This window comes from Alligator sinensis, unplaced genomic scaffold, assembly GCF_000455745.1.
Source record: "Alligator sinensis unplaced genomic scaffold, ASM45574v1 scaffold4_1, whole genome shotgun sequence".
Taxonomy (NCBI): Eukaryota; Metazoa; Chordata; order Crocodylia; family Alligatoridae; genus Alligator; species Alligator sinensis.
The window spans coordinates 3,482,653-3,497,504 of record NW_005841887.1 but is presented as its reverse complement, the minus strand read 5'-3'; the positions used below and the strand labels follow the sequence as shown (position 1 = coordinate 3,497,504).

At 40.1% G+C, this 14,852-nt stretch overlaps 1 protein-coding gene across 1 annotated transcript in view; it reads right to left on the bottom strand.

Moving 5' to 3' along the window:
- Window positions 1-243: 243 nt before the first annotated feature.
- Window positions 244-14,852, bottom strand: part of LMLN (leishmanolysin like peptidase) — a gene marked incomplete at its 5' end in the record, with an annotated part of 29,295 nt that continues 14,686 nt past the window's right edge. Inside the window, 7 exons of the mRNA XM_025196950.1 lie at window positions 244-4,692; window positions 7,455-7,665; window positions 8,467-8,597; window positions 9,268-9,427; window positions 10,561-10,693; window positions 13,909-14,019; window positions 14,739-14,815. Of these exons, the coding sequence (XP_025052735.1) occupies window positions 4,592-4,692; window positions 7,455-7,665; window positions 8,467-8,597; window positions 9,268-9,427; window positions 10,561-10,693; window positions 13,909-14,019; window positions 14,739-14,815 (924 nt within the window). The remainder of the gene's footprint in view (window positions 4,693-7,454; window positions 7,666-8,466; window positions 8,598-9,267; window positions 9,428-10,560; window positions 10,694-13,908; window positions 14,020-14,738; window positions 14,816-14,852) is intronic.

The window sequence follows — 14,852 nt, the reverse complement described above, 5'->3', positions numbered from 1 at the left end:
CAGGAAAAAAACTCTTTCATGGGTAGGGTGTTAAAGCACTGGAACAGGTTACCCAGAGAGGTGGTGGTGGAAGCTCCATCCTTGGAGGTTTTTAAGACTCAGCTCAACAAAGCCCTGGCTGGGATGATCTAGTTGGGGCTGGTCCTGTTTTGAGCAGGGGGTTGGACTAGATGTGACCTCCTGAGGTCCCTTCAACCCTCATTTTCTACGAGTCTATGATTTAAGATGCCACCATTTTCTAGACAAGATTTTTTTTTATTGAAGTACAAGAACTTTCCCATGATTTAAGCTGGCAGTACCTTCCACACTAAAATAAAATATTCTACTTGATAAACACCACAAACAAAAGTTAGCCCTTACATCTCAATTCCAGTCATAAAAAAAAAAAAGTAAAATAATTTATTCTATATTTACATTCTGTAACAAAATAGGAAACATTCATGCTTAATGTCATAGTCAGTTCTCTCATCCAAAACGTTACTTCTATTTTGAGGATAAGCTTTATATTAAAAACCCCCCCACCAAAAACCAACCCAACCCCACCCGACATTTGTACTACCGAAGCTTGATGCTGTAGATCGCACAAAAGTGGACTGTAGGAACGCACTGTATTACATACACATATTATATTGCCCTAATCCTGCAAAGTGCTATATCCAGGCAACCCTCAAATTGAAGTCGGTGGTATTTGACATCATTTTTCAGGGTCAGAGTCCTAAACTGATCAGCTAGTCTACTAATGTGACATCAATAGGAAATTTTAAGAAGGAACTACATCTGTTGAACTTCACTAAAAGATACCTTTGAGTAGAAAAGATTTTCAGAAGAACAGGAAATATTTGAAAAGAGGCACTGTCCTTCACAGACAAAGGACAAGTTACTTGTCTTATTTTTAGATGATGTGTTTACTTCTAATTTACTAGTGCATATCAAAAAAAAAACAAAACAGTTACCTTGTACCAACAGTCAGAGTTAACACCAGGACAAAACTCTTTACATCCCTGCTAGAGATCCAGACCCCCAAGTCCTCCCAGGAGCTCAGTTCATTCAATGAAGGCAGAACTGCCTGATGAACTAGGGAATTTTTCTAATTACGTACATATTTTTTGACCAAGAATTATTTTTCCCCTGCTTCCCTCTACTTCTTTGAAATCAGCACCACTAGCATGTTCCTACTTAATACAAGTGTCTTTCAAATTAGTGTCTTGGATTTAAAATAGGGGAGGAAAAAAAAAAGTCAAACCCCTTTGAGAGCTCTGGCATTTCTTCCTTTAAGTAAATAAGTGCTACTTTATAAAATAAAATATTCTGTACATTTCTGGATTAAATCAAAAAGGCTCAGCTACAATAAGCCAAATAAATTATTTGCTATGCCAGGAAGAAAACTGGCAGTAATGCTACCTGTTCTGGAGAATAAATTAATGCCTACTTGGGATATGGTTGAAATTGTATTTACACAGAAAATGCAGTAAGTTCATCACACAATAAGTGCAACCAGAGAACCAGAGTAGCTGCCTTCAGGTTACTAAAACCTAGCACCACACATTTCACTGGGGCGACTACATATAAGGCTACTGACATGATTTTAAACCACAACTTCTAGCCGCACTCTGCATCCTGAAATGGTTTACGCTTCCTACTGTATTAAACGCTGCTCTTAAAAACCTGAGCCACATTTTTACCTAACTCGGTTTTAACTTTCAAATCTCAAAGCATGTTAAAAAAAATTAAACCAAAAGAAAATATAGAACTGAGGTAGTCAGTTATGTCTTCTGAGAGTGAAAGAGATATTCCCATTTATTGACAGCCACCTCCTTGCTCTCACCTTACGGGTGATCTCAATATAGCCATCAGCTGTCACTCAGCTACAATGGGGCTACCAACTTTTAGCTTCCTAACAGGAGGACACAAAGTGTTTGAATTAATCAACTGAAGTATATTTTTCCAGGCAGTTAATTTCCAGTTCTGCAGTTGACAGCTGGATCCTTAACTGTTGTATGTTCTCAGAAACCAGAACTTGAAATCTCAGATTATTAAGGCAATTACCTTTTTACTTCGTTGGATACACTATAGCAGCTACTCAGCACATACTGCTGTCAACCCTGCCCGCAAGTGCTCCGAAAGGTAGGAAAGCTTTCTCCGTATATACAATACAGCTATAGGCATTTTCACCACTTACAGGATATGATGCAGAAGTGGGCGAGCACTGACATCCCAACCCAGCTTTCAGGTTTTACTCAATTCTCTGGGGAGGGAATGAAAATTCAAGGCAGACAACTGCTTAACTGAAAACAAGATTATTCACTCGACGGCAACAAGATTCACACTTGAACACACAGCAGACCGGTATCAAGTGCCAAGTACAATAAGTTAACACTAGTAAAAATGCTTAACAGATACAAAGTGAATCAGAAACTTGAGACAGTGCAAATATTTTTTACATGAAGGAAAAAAAACAAAACTACTAAACCCACAACCCCGAAAAGTTTTCAAGTATCAAAAGCATCATTGTTGTGTGATACTATTTAAATCTATTATTGCACAACAGACAAAAGATACAGTATTGATCTCTGGGACTGAAGTAGTCTTCTTGGACCAGTAGGGATTTTTAAAGTCATTCCACACTAGCAGTTGACTTGAGTGTGCTATATAGCAAAATAATCAGTGTCTATTCATCTAGTCAGTCTCTATTCATCTTCTCTTTAGTGTTTCTTAATTTTTAATTTGTGCATATTTAAAGCATTTGATCCCCAATTGTATTGCTTAAAAAAACCCTTAGATTATAAAGCTAATCTAGGCCTTGTGCAATTTAAAGCAAAATCGAGTCAGAAGGGAAGTAGCCTAATTTCAGTTTAAATGTCTTAGCAATAGCTCGGGGGGGACACTCACATGGGCTGCATTACAAAAAAAATCCTTCTGTAGAAAGGTTTTCCCTCAACATCCACATGTCTCCAGTGGTAATTACTGATCATTCACCAGGAGCCAAGGGATTTTTATTTCACCCCATTTCCCCATCTTAATAAAAGGAAGCAAGCAAATCCTTTGCCAGAGCGCAAAACTGGACAGGAAGGATTGGAGACTTATCTTCCACCTTAGCACTTCAGCTCCCTCACGGCTGCTACAAACAGCTTTCTAAAATTAAAACCACCAGCAGGGCAGCTTAGAGCCTCTTTTGCTCCAAGCCAGAGCTATATGTATCTCCATCTAGCGCTACAGACTGGAAGAGCAGCGACTGCCAGAGCAACAAGTCTAATCAAGTCACCAGTACTAGATCTAGTAGCTTTTGGCCACCATCAACAGGTGTGCCATCGGGGCACAATTTGACCATGTGTGGTTCAAATGTAGTTGTTTGCCTTCCCTTATTTTGGATACCTGCACATCTGGTACAATGTCAGAGATCTGCTACATGCCCATCAAAAGAGCCAGGCAGTTTTTTGTTTCTTTGGAAGGGGGGAGGGGGGGCGGGGAGGGAGAAGACACTGGTCGTGTTTTGATCTAAAAAGACCAACAATATTCCTTTAAGACTACAGTGGCCACCCCTAACTTTTTCCCCAATGGAAAGTGAAATTCAAGTACAACCCTCTACATTCACATGTAGAATAAGCCTCCCTTATTTCGTTGCTCTGTAGGCAAAAAACCACATAGTGCAACTAAAAAAATCCTCATCCTGGTCTGGCATCTGGAGTTACTGAACTTAGTAGAGTGAAATATTGTGAACACGGTATCAAAATTGTAATAGCCTGATGAGTTACCCTGACAAGATTAAAATATTTAATGCATCAAGTTTTGCATCAGGATTGGCACACATGAAACGAGTGGGATTTCTAAAATGCTTCCTTTGTTTAAAAAAAAAAAAAAAAAAAAAAAAAAAGCATTTTGTGCATCTGTTAAGAGTTTAAATGAATGCAAGGGATCAGACGCATCAGGAACAACAAATACCATCCATTCATTGAGCTGCAATGCACAAATTGAAATTTTGGAAGCAATCCCATCATATCAAACTAGTCTTATTTTTCTTCCTGTAAATTGAAACACAGTAAAAGCCTGTTTGGGCCACAGTTACTAGCAGTGATGACAACTGATTTTGTACATGGCTTTTGACTAAAGAAACACTGAGGTATATCTCTAGCTTGAGGATGTCTTTTTAAGCACCTTGCTATCACTCACATAAAAGGTTTCACAAAACAAAACCCAAGTTGCATTACAGAAAAGTTCGTATTTCACATCTTTGCCATTAACAATTGAGTTCATAGGTTTCATAGACATAGTTGCCAGGTTCCCGAATACAACCAGCATCCTTGATCCCCAAAGTTGTTAGTGTCATCAAAATTAAAAAGTCTGAATTCAGAAAATACTGGCACTTGTTGAGATGACATAGTAAACTTTGCCCTTCTCTCGATGACCTAGCTGCTGCTATCAGCATCTCCTTGGCTACAATCAGTAGAGCTACCTGTCTTGAGACCAAACAACGAACGGCTTGTTCAATGCGAGACCGCTGCTGGTGCGGACAGTGTGCTGCTCTATGGTTGTACTCTAACTTGAGGAGTGTAGCCTGAGGGTTGTGTGTCTTGGAGTACATTTTTATCCACACCTAGCTCCACACACACAGGAGAAATCCAGCTAGCAGAGGGAGCAAGTTAGCCATCAACAACCAGAGAGTTACAACCAGGCTTGAGGAACAGGAGCATAGATCTGGAATAGAGAAAAAGCAAGAATATATTTTTAAGCTATGCACTTAGAAGTAGGCTAATGTATAATAAAGCATTTTAGCCTTTTAAAGGCGAGGAACTTTGCCGGTGTGTGTTTAGCTCTTAAGACAGAAGCAGCACAATGTATTTCCTATATCTACCGTTACAGAAACACCAACTAGAAGAGGGCCAAAAATGTATATAATAGTATGGCCAAAAAAAAAAAAAAAAGGAAATTTAAAGAGGAAGGTGGGAAGAATAAAAGCATTACAAAGAGTGACGTCTCAGACTTCAAAAAAAGTCCGTTTCCTTACTACTTATGAACTAGACTGAGATACCAATATGTAAATTAAAAACATAACTAAAAATGTAAAAAGAGAACTTTCTGGGAGGGGGGGGGGGAGGAGGGTCCATCCCTCTAACTTTTCAGTAATTTTTCTTCCGCTGATTTGTAGTAAAATGGGTGATATTATCATAACACAAAAGACATAAAACAATGTAAAACAAAACATTCATGAACAGTTCCAGACATCTAGAGAGAGCACCCTATACACAAAAGTAATGTTCGTGTTTTCAGTCGGGAAGCTGGGGGTTTTTTTCTTGTTTTTTTTTCTTTTTCCTCGGAAAAAGCAAGCCCGGAGATGCGGTGCGTGCCATGCAGTTGCCAAAAGGGCTGCCAAGATGGGGCAGTGCTCTGTTAATCCTATTGCAGCCGTAGCTATTGGCTTGTACCTGAAGCTGCAAGTGAGCTGCTGGTAGTAGCTTGATGAGGCTTATGATACGAAAACAGCACTATCTACAGGAACTTGTATAAAGCGCTACGGTACTTACAGTAAAGAACTAACAGTCTTTCTACTGCTTCTGCAAGGGTCTGGGGCCTAACCTTGTGCGACACACAGCAAGTCCTTCTGGAAGCAGCGTGTCCGGGAAATGTGGCATCCAGAAGACAATCTGAGTGCAGTAGCTAGCATCAGTCCTGGTGGCACACTTTCTGGACACATTGTTGCCAGGAGGACTTACTCCATGTCACAGTCGGCCAGGACTCTGGAAAATGTTTCTGTCTACATTCTGCCTTCCAAACACAAAGATGCGTGTTTAATTTGGAACATGCTGTATGCAAGAAAATACGGTGTGCACCATGCTAAATACTTTAAAAGCTACTACTGCTCGTTTAATAGATTTCATAGACATTAGGGCTGGAAAGGACCTCAGAAGATCATCAAGTCCAGCCCCGTGCCCGAGGGGCAGGAAGTCAGCTGGGGTCATAGGATCCCACCGCTGAAATATTGCCACGTGGATGGAACAAAGCAGTTGTCCGAATAGCACACAACAGCGCACAAACATTAAGGACAGCAGTGGTGACAAATCTAGCATGGTGATGGGAGGGAAGGTTTACACAGGCACAGTGTATTTACCCCAATCTGGGACATTGGAATAGTTTCAGCGTTCAAGAGAAGGAGCATGGCACTAATCTGAATAACATGAAGGTTTTTACTTTCTTTAATCAACTTCCATTTTAAAAAGTAACTGGTTTATTATAAAATGGAAGCTGTAAATCCCTGAGGTCAAACCGCTTGTTACTGTCAAACAGCTAACCCTGTAGTCTTTCACATTTTTGGGGATGTTACCCCTGTGAGGTCAAATTCACATGCAAAATGATAGAAGTGCTAATTAGGGCTGTGTGAAGCTTCAGTCGCTGATTTGATTTGGAGGAGATTTGTCCCAATTTGGCAGCCGAATCTCCGAATCGAATCAAGAGACCCATTAATCTCTCCAAATCGAATTGGAAACCTCTGATTCGATTCAGAGAGTTTCGACTCTAGACAGCTTTACGTATTTTTTCTACGTACCTCAAGGTACCAGGCGTGGCTCGTGAACACTGAGATGGTGGGGTGGATGGAGCGTCCCACAGGAGCATGGGGAACGCCCCCCCCCCGCCAGTGATCACCGTGCTGGGGGGGGTCCCCTGCGTGCTTGACAGAGGACCGCCCTGCACTCCCGTGGGATGCTCCATCTGCCCTACCATCTCAGCGTTCACGAGCTGCCTGGTACCTCGAGGTATGTAGAAACAAAACCAAACGAACAAAACATATAAAGCTGTGTCTACGGCCGAATTGCTGATTCTGAAATCAGAATCGAACATGCAGATTCAGCCAAAATAAAAATCGGGACAGTGATCTGAATCAGCAAATCGAATCACTGTCCCCCGAATTGGAATCAAATACTGCCTGCTTCACACACCCCTAGTGCTAATTCACTATCCCACTAGGACTCAAAGTGGGAAATACTCAGACCTCTAGAGGCTGCAAGAGCCTTCTAGACACACATATCGATACTCTCAGAAGGATAAGCTAAAGAAGACACCACATGAAGTGGCTCCCTCTTTCAGCCAGGTTTGTTCCAAATAGTTCTCTCCCCACAGACAAGCGGAAATGTGGTCAAGCAGCATTAAGATGCAACCACTCTGACTATGCTCCCTTCCCTCCCAAAGTTTTCTGCAATACAGAACGGAAATAAAAAAAAGATCTGACCCTCCCTTCCTATTTACTTGTCAGAAGTAGTCTTTTCAGAAAGATGTTTATAGCAGGATAAAAGTTGTTTAGATTTTCTAATTCACAAAAATGCAACCCACAAGTTATTTTAGAAGTTACTCACACTGCCAAACCCTGGTGACACTTTTTAATACTGATTAAAAAAAGAAAGAGAGAAAAGTTTTGGGGTGCTTTCCCTGACTGTTTCATGTAAACAAATCGTAAGGCAACCTACCAATCTGTGCGACCTTTGTTAAGTTAGAAGCTGGAGGATCCCGTTCAGGGGGACAGGAATCACAAAAATCCCAGCAGGCTGGACAAATCAGATTCCCAACATGCACCCAGCCATTCATCTGAATGCTAACGGTTAATACTTGGCCTGAGCGACTGCACAAGTATGGAGTGTCCTTGACCCAAACATGCAGCCCTTGGGGAGAACAAGAGACCTTAAAATAAAGAAACACAGTCAGGTCTGGTGTATTAAACCAAAATTTTGTCTCAATCTGTTTAATCATCAGACACTTGTTTTTAATTTGTCCAGTAAATATTTGGCTCACAAACAGCACGGATGAAATGGAAACAAGTAGTACTGAGTTAAGAACAATTAGTTATTTTGATCTATTTTCTTTCAAGAAATCTTTAAGGATTGGTGGTATTTTTCTATGAGATTATGCTGACCAAATTAAGAATCTGGCAGTGCCTTTTTATGAACACATTTAAATATGCTGACTTTCAACCCAAATTTCAGAACCCTAAGTGATAAAGCCCAGAGATTATCAATTATGAAAGAAATCCCCCACCTAGCCAGTGCCTTCCACCTTCCAAGTTGACGAAGGTGGATCAAGTTCAAATTTCGTGTCCACCTCCAAAATTCAGTTTGATTCACAAACATGAATTCAACTTCAATACTCCTGTGGGGACAGATTCCCAATATAAACTTAAGCATCCCATGTAAATTGTGGAAACTGAAACATAAAAGGAAACTCTGAGTGAGTAAATCTGTAGTAGAGTTAGGATCAACATACAGCTCTCTTCCAGCTGTGGACTTAACCCAATTTTAGCTTGCTATTTTCCATTTTAGTGCCTGGGCTAAGTTACATGTTTTTGCAAGAAGTACTTTAAAATTCAAAGCATGCAAAAGCCATTGGATTACCTGATGAGGTCAATGTGATATTAGGGAAAACACAATTAAGCATCTTTAACCTATTTAAACCCACAGTACAAGTTGTATACCATTTATCACTTACCTGATAACATCCACTACCCCAGTCAGGGTAACTGAGCTTCTTTCGACACTGTTCCATAACAAATGCTGATTTCTGAATAAGACACACAGAGTTTGGTCCATATCTCTCTGCACCATAATTTTTGAAAGGATCTAAAGAAAAGAAGAACACATTTCTAAAGAATTAACTCGGGTTCATTAACTTACAATATAATGGTTCTTCACTAAAACTAAGCCAAGAGAGTCAATATTCTTAAGGGCAGCTTGAACAGAAATACTGAAGAGGAAAGACTTATTTTCAGACTGCTCATGCAATATTAGAGGATACCAATTTGTGAATGATGCACTCCTGAATAATTTACTATCCAGAAGAATAAGTCAATTTCTGTTACTATTAGAATAGACAGGCCTTCCGATTGTACTGCAAATGAATGCCTAGCATGCTAAGCACTCACAGCTGCCATGCATGCTATGTTTATAAGCCCCAGAAGGCCACTCAGCAGTTAGTAGTATAAGAATTCATCACATTGTTCAGTTATGTAACAATACATAAGAAAAACATCAGACCTGTTCAACCTAGTCTTCTCCGTTTGTACAAAAAAACCCAAAAACGGAGCTGAAATGACGTGTTGGGAATAAAGAAGGGAAGGAAAAAAAAGATCAACTGAACAAATCTAACAACAGAACATGGACTGAACACTGCAAAACCAACTATTTTCTGACCCAAGTCCTTAACTGGAAGTATAAGAATCAAGATAAAACCATCCTTGTGAGCCTGCAACAAAAGACCACATGTTGAAAACATACTTCAGTGGAAACTCACCTGGCTGATTTTCCAATATTCTGCAATCTGAGCTGCGTTGAAATTCACCACTTAAATGCCAGCTAAATTCTTGACTGAAAGGACAATAATCAGCAATTTCTACTGAGCCACCATAATATGGCAAGTCTTCTATTGGTACTCCATTGAGACTGTCAAAGTACTGAAAAACAAAACAAATGCATACACTGAAATAGCTTGTGTAACAAGGAAAAGGGCAGCCTTTGTTTTTAATTAATAATATCATTGTTACAAATTTCCAGCAACAGTAGGTACTGCCTATGGACAGTGGTAATAGGCACTTACAATTATACACTGCCTTTGAACCAGAGCGATTCCTAAGCATTTTAAAAGGCCTGAGTGCATGGGTATACTCTATCTGAACGGTTTCTCCACCACTCACAATCATCAGTGAAGCACCTGTTTTAGCAATACAGTATCACTACACAACACTTAAGGTAAGGAACTGAAGAAATAAATTAAGAGAAAACTCCAAAAGAAACATAATATAGGGAGGAATGACCACCTCAGATAGAAACCAGTGTTCTTTAAAAAGATACTTATCAGTCTTTTTGATTTGCCATAAGGAATTCATGCCACTAACAGATGTTAAAAAGAAGGCGGCATGGGATGTAATGCATGATCCCAACATTGGAGGTGTGATTATGGGATTGAGCATCAGATCCCATTATGTCATACTGGCAGTCTGGGATCATAAAATGCTCCTGCAGCTGGGAGCCCTGTCAGCTGATTGGAGCTTTCAGCTCTGGGAGTGCACGGTGAGCCCCGTGACGGGGAGCCCTATTAGTGATCGGAGCTCTTAGCCCACCCTGCACTCCTGCAATTGGGAACGCTGGTCAGCTGATCAAGGCTCCCAGTAGGGGGAGCTCATTGTGACCAGCGTTCCCAGTCTTCGGAGCATGTGGGAACACGCTCTGGAGGCTGGGAGTGCTGACCACACGTTCAGTTAAAGAAGTCACAGGAACCAGCCACAAAGTTACTGCACGTAATTTTGTGCAATAACTTTGTTGCTTATCCCTGGTTTTATCACATTAATTGAAGGAATGTGTGGCCAGGTCACTAAAGATGCGTTTAACCAGTTAATACATCTTAAGTATAAACATGTCAGATGTCCATTTTATTTCTCCTCTGAAGGATGACACTTTCAGCAACACAAGTCTCCCACAAATAATTCTAAATGGACTTGAAAGAAGAAAAAAAAAAAAAATCACCTGTTACAACAACTGCCTGGTTAAAAATTATTTGAGTTGTTCAGTGGAGTAAGATGCATTTTACCTGGTATTCCTGAGGCAACTGCTTTGGGAACTTCTGTAAATTGCACACTGCTACTGCCCTTTGGTCCTGCCTACAAGTTAGCTGCAACGGGTTACTCCTCAGAGTGTCACAATACGGGGCGACCAACTGCCTCCTTCAAAAAACAGGGGGGTGGAAAAAAATCTCTCAGTCAAACTGGATACTGTTCATATGGAGTTGCTTTTGCTAGGGGATTTTAAAAAGGCACTATCCATTTTCTCCCATGTAAGACGGACATTGATTGGTTTCTTGCTTAGTTGCCAAGCTCATTAGTGCCATTAGGCTGATCCTGAACACCGTGGGAAACTCACCTTGGTGCCTGCCAACACAATATTTTCTAATTCAAAGCCTTCCGCCTAGCAGGTCATAACTGAATTACCATTACTTATGCCCCCCCATGAGTGAGAGTGGTGAGCTCACAACAATATATAAATATCTGAGCCAATAAAACAGTGGGGCCCAAATTTGAAGATGGATTTAACTTGGTGTAAGCAAGAAGTTTAAAAGTACCATTACTTGCACTTAATGAAGGTAAACCACCAAAAGCCATTTTCCAACCCAAACCGAAACATTGTAAGATAGTAAAAGCAAAACTGTGACAGAAGTGTACAATCTAAGTTAGAAGTGTACAATCTAAGAGCGGTACCCAGAATAAAAGAAAACAGTCACAGTAAGTTGTCAAAACTTCCTGCAACAAATGCAAATCACAATAGCCTCAAGGCAATCAAATCAAGACACCTAAAAAAAGGAAACATTTTGGAGTATTGAGAAAGGCTATTAAGAGGCTACTAACTGTCCTGCCAATCTGTCCTGTCAGTGAGCCAGACGAATGCTTTAGGATTCTGGAAGTTTAATTACAGTTTAAAGAAATGGTGGTGGTGTCAGAGTCTCCCTTCAGAGGCTCATCCAGCCACCTGACAACTACTTCATGCTAATCATCTAAGCGGACACTAATAATACCACCAGATATGACCCTGTGGTGATCAAAAGTGATTACAAGGCTCTGGGGGCAGGGGTCAAGGAGTCAGTAATGCTCGTCTAGGCTTCCAGTTGAGGGTAAAAGGCCCGTGTGCATTCTGGAGGTGAATGCATGACTGCACAGAAGGTGTTATCTTATAGCGGCGTTCCTCAAGTAGGATTACTGGACAGACATGGGTTGCATGCAAAGAGTGGAAAAAGCATCGTCAGCTACCAATTTCCCAGCTTGGTGAAGGTCTTCAGACTAGATCCAAATGGGAACAGGGATATAATTCTACAAAAGATGAAAACAGTGACTTGGCCAAGGGCGAAACCCTGAGGAGGAAGGGAGTCTCTCTCTGCACAGGGAGCATCCTGCTGAGCTTTCCACACTTTGCACATATAATGGTTCCAAACCCATGGCTCATACCATGTTGCCTGGGACACTCCGCAGCATTGCTTGCTGGCACAGGAAATTAAAGATTTTAAATTGAAATTGAAAAGGAGAGCAAGTATGTCGCACACAGAACAGAACTTGCTCACAACTGCTGCCCATGACCTAACCACTGCTACCCCTTGACATAACAGTACAGGGAATAATTACACAAGCAAGCTACATGGGCAGGGCAGAGAATGGCTGGAATGACTCTCAGAAACGTACATAAAGGGATAAAGAAGTGTTACAGCTCATTTACTTAGGGAGGAAGCACTGTACTGTGCATCAACAACGCGTCAGGTCTCGATGGAAGAGAGATCGACCTGGGCTAATGTAAAAAAGAAAAGAGAAAGGTGATGTCACTGTAGTCAAGTTCTATAATTTGAACTTGAAGTATGAAAATGTCAAAGTAAAGTACTGGTTGATTACTGAAATGGGAAAGGGAAGCACAACCCATAATACAAAATTCTGAAGTATTCAATACTCTTTTAATGTAGCTTGAAGAAGAGGTTATCATCTGAACAGATGTTTCGCTCAATTCTAACAAGAACGTGGGTGGGGGGGTAGAGCAGAATTGAGAAAGAACAGATTAAATAATCTTTAAATGGTTTAAAGTTAGCGGGACCTTATGATATTTACCCCAAGCATGCTTAATAAACTAGCCCAAGCAATCACTGAACCACTACCAATTGTCTGAGAGAACTCATGGAGTATGCAGGTGGTCTGAAAACGACTGGAGTAGGGCAAGTACTGAATCTATTTAAAAAAACGAGGCAGCTGGGGAAAATTAGATCAGTCAGCCTAGTTGCAGTGCCCAGAAAAAATTAGCACAAGTTATGCATCAATCAATTTATGTGTGTACACAAGTGTTGGGGGGGGGGGGGGGGGGTAGAGTATCAGCGAACATGGACTTGTCAAGAAAAAATAATAATAAATGTCCATTTTCTCCAAACAGGATTACTGGCCTAACAGTTAATAGGGAAGTGGGCTAATAGGGAAGTAGGCTAATTTTAGTAAAGGGGCTTTTGATGCTGTCTCGTGATATTCTTGCAGGCAAACCACGGAAATACAGTCTGTATGAAGTTACCATAAGCCTGGAATGCAACTGATAAAATTACTTTTTATGGAATATCAAACTAAGGTGACAATTGACACGCACACAATTTGCATATTACACAAAGCTGGGAGGGGATCTGCAAGGAATCTGGAAGACAGCATATGAATTCAAAACAATCTTGGAAAATCTGAGAAAATGTTAAAAAAAAAAATCAACAAGATAAAACTTCAATGTAGAGAAATACAAAGCATTACATGTAGAAAAGAAAAAATCACATATATAAAGTATAGAATGGAAAATGACTGGGAGACAGTTTGTGAGAAAAGGAAAACCCCAAGAAAAGGGTTACAAAAGGTCACATATTGAATGAGGCAACAATGAGATGCTGTTACTAAAGCAAGTCTCATTCTGGGATGTATTAGCAAGAGTGTCACAGAACATGGACAATCATCATTCTGCTCCACTCAGCACTTGCAAGGCTGCAACTCTACTTGGGAACGGTGTGGAATATCCTTCATTTGAGAATCTTAGTATTACTAGATGTACTGATCTTGTTTCAGAGCAGGGGGAGAGACCTGATGACCTTTTGAGGTCCCCTCCAGCTTTACATTTCTTTGATACTTTATATTTAAAGGACATCAAGACCGATACAGAGGTCACAACACTTAACACTACTCACTAGTTAGGCTCACAAGCACTCAAAACCTACACCTTGTGAGGTTTCCAAATTTTAAGCAAAGACAAATGCAGATTAATATTTCCAAATTTTAAGCAAAGACAAATGCAGATGAATATCAAGTTAAAGAAAAAAAAAAAAAAAAAAAGGTTGCATTTTTACTTTTTAAAGAAAAAAAAAAAAAAAAAAAGGTTGCATTCTTACTTCTGTCTCTTTTGGTCAATCCAAAACTTACAGCTCTTCATAACAAAATCACAGCCTTTACCACGTCCCCAGTCTAATTTCTCTGCCATGCTGTAATTGGCTTTATACCAGCTGTCAAAATATTTGGAAATAGGAATACAGTTATTAAGAAACTAGTCTATTTACCAATCCCTAGAAGATTATTCAAATAACTTGGTACTATCTATATATTAAGGTTTTCAGTATATGAACAAGGAGATTATACCCCTCTGGCATAGAAAACAAGTTGTATAATTACAATGCAAGATTACAAATAATTAAAAAATAAGCTTGTAAAACTTGCTAATGTAGTCATCATCTATGTATGGAAAGAGATACGCAGGGCCCTGTATAAAGGGTACATATGCCAAAAACGGTATTTGCCGTAACAGGCTGACATATATAAAGAAAAAAATCCCACTCTCAAATCCAAAGGTTAGATTTGGCCCAATGCTGCTCTTCTTCCAGGCATGGAATTTCCTTCCCTACCTGTCAGTAGAGTGAGTGGACAGTATCAGCCATAGATATTTGAGATGAGACACTGACATTAAAAGGTACAACTTAACAACAGAAAACCAGAACACACACAGGTGGGTACTTCTGGATAGAGAAACAACAGGTGGCATTCAACAAGATACAGTATCTGAAGAAAAATGAAGGTAAGATACGTAGTATAGTAATATTATAAAAGTTGATCACTTAATTGGTATGCATTCAACTGCATCATGGCTAAGTGCATTGAACTCCATAATAATTACACCGCCTAGGCAGGAAACTGAAGACCCATGTTTGGTCTCATTGATCATTCTTACCCTGTATCCTCCATTAATGCTAAGGTGATCCGAGAAAAGACCCTGTTTTGGGTATGGGATCCAGTCATTGCTTCATTCTGAAAATGACCACGAGACAATTAATAACGCTTTTCA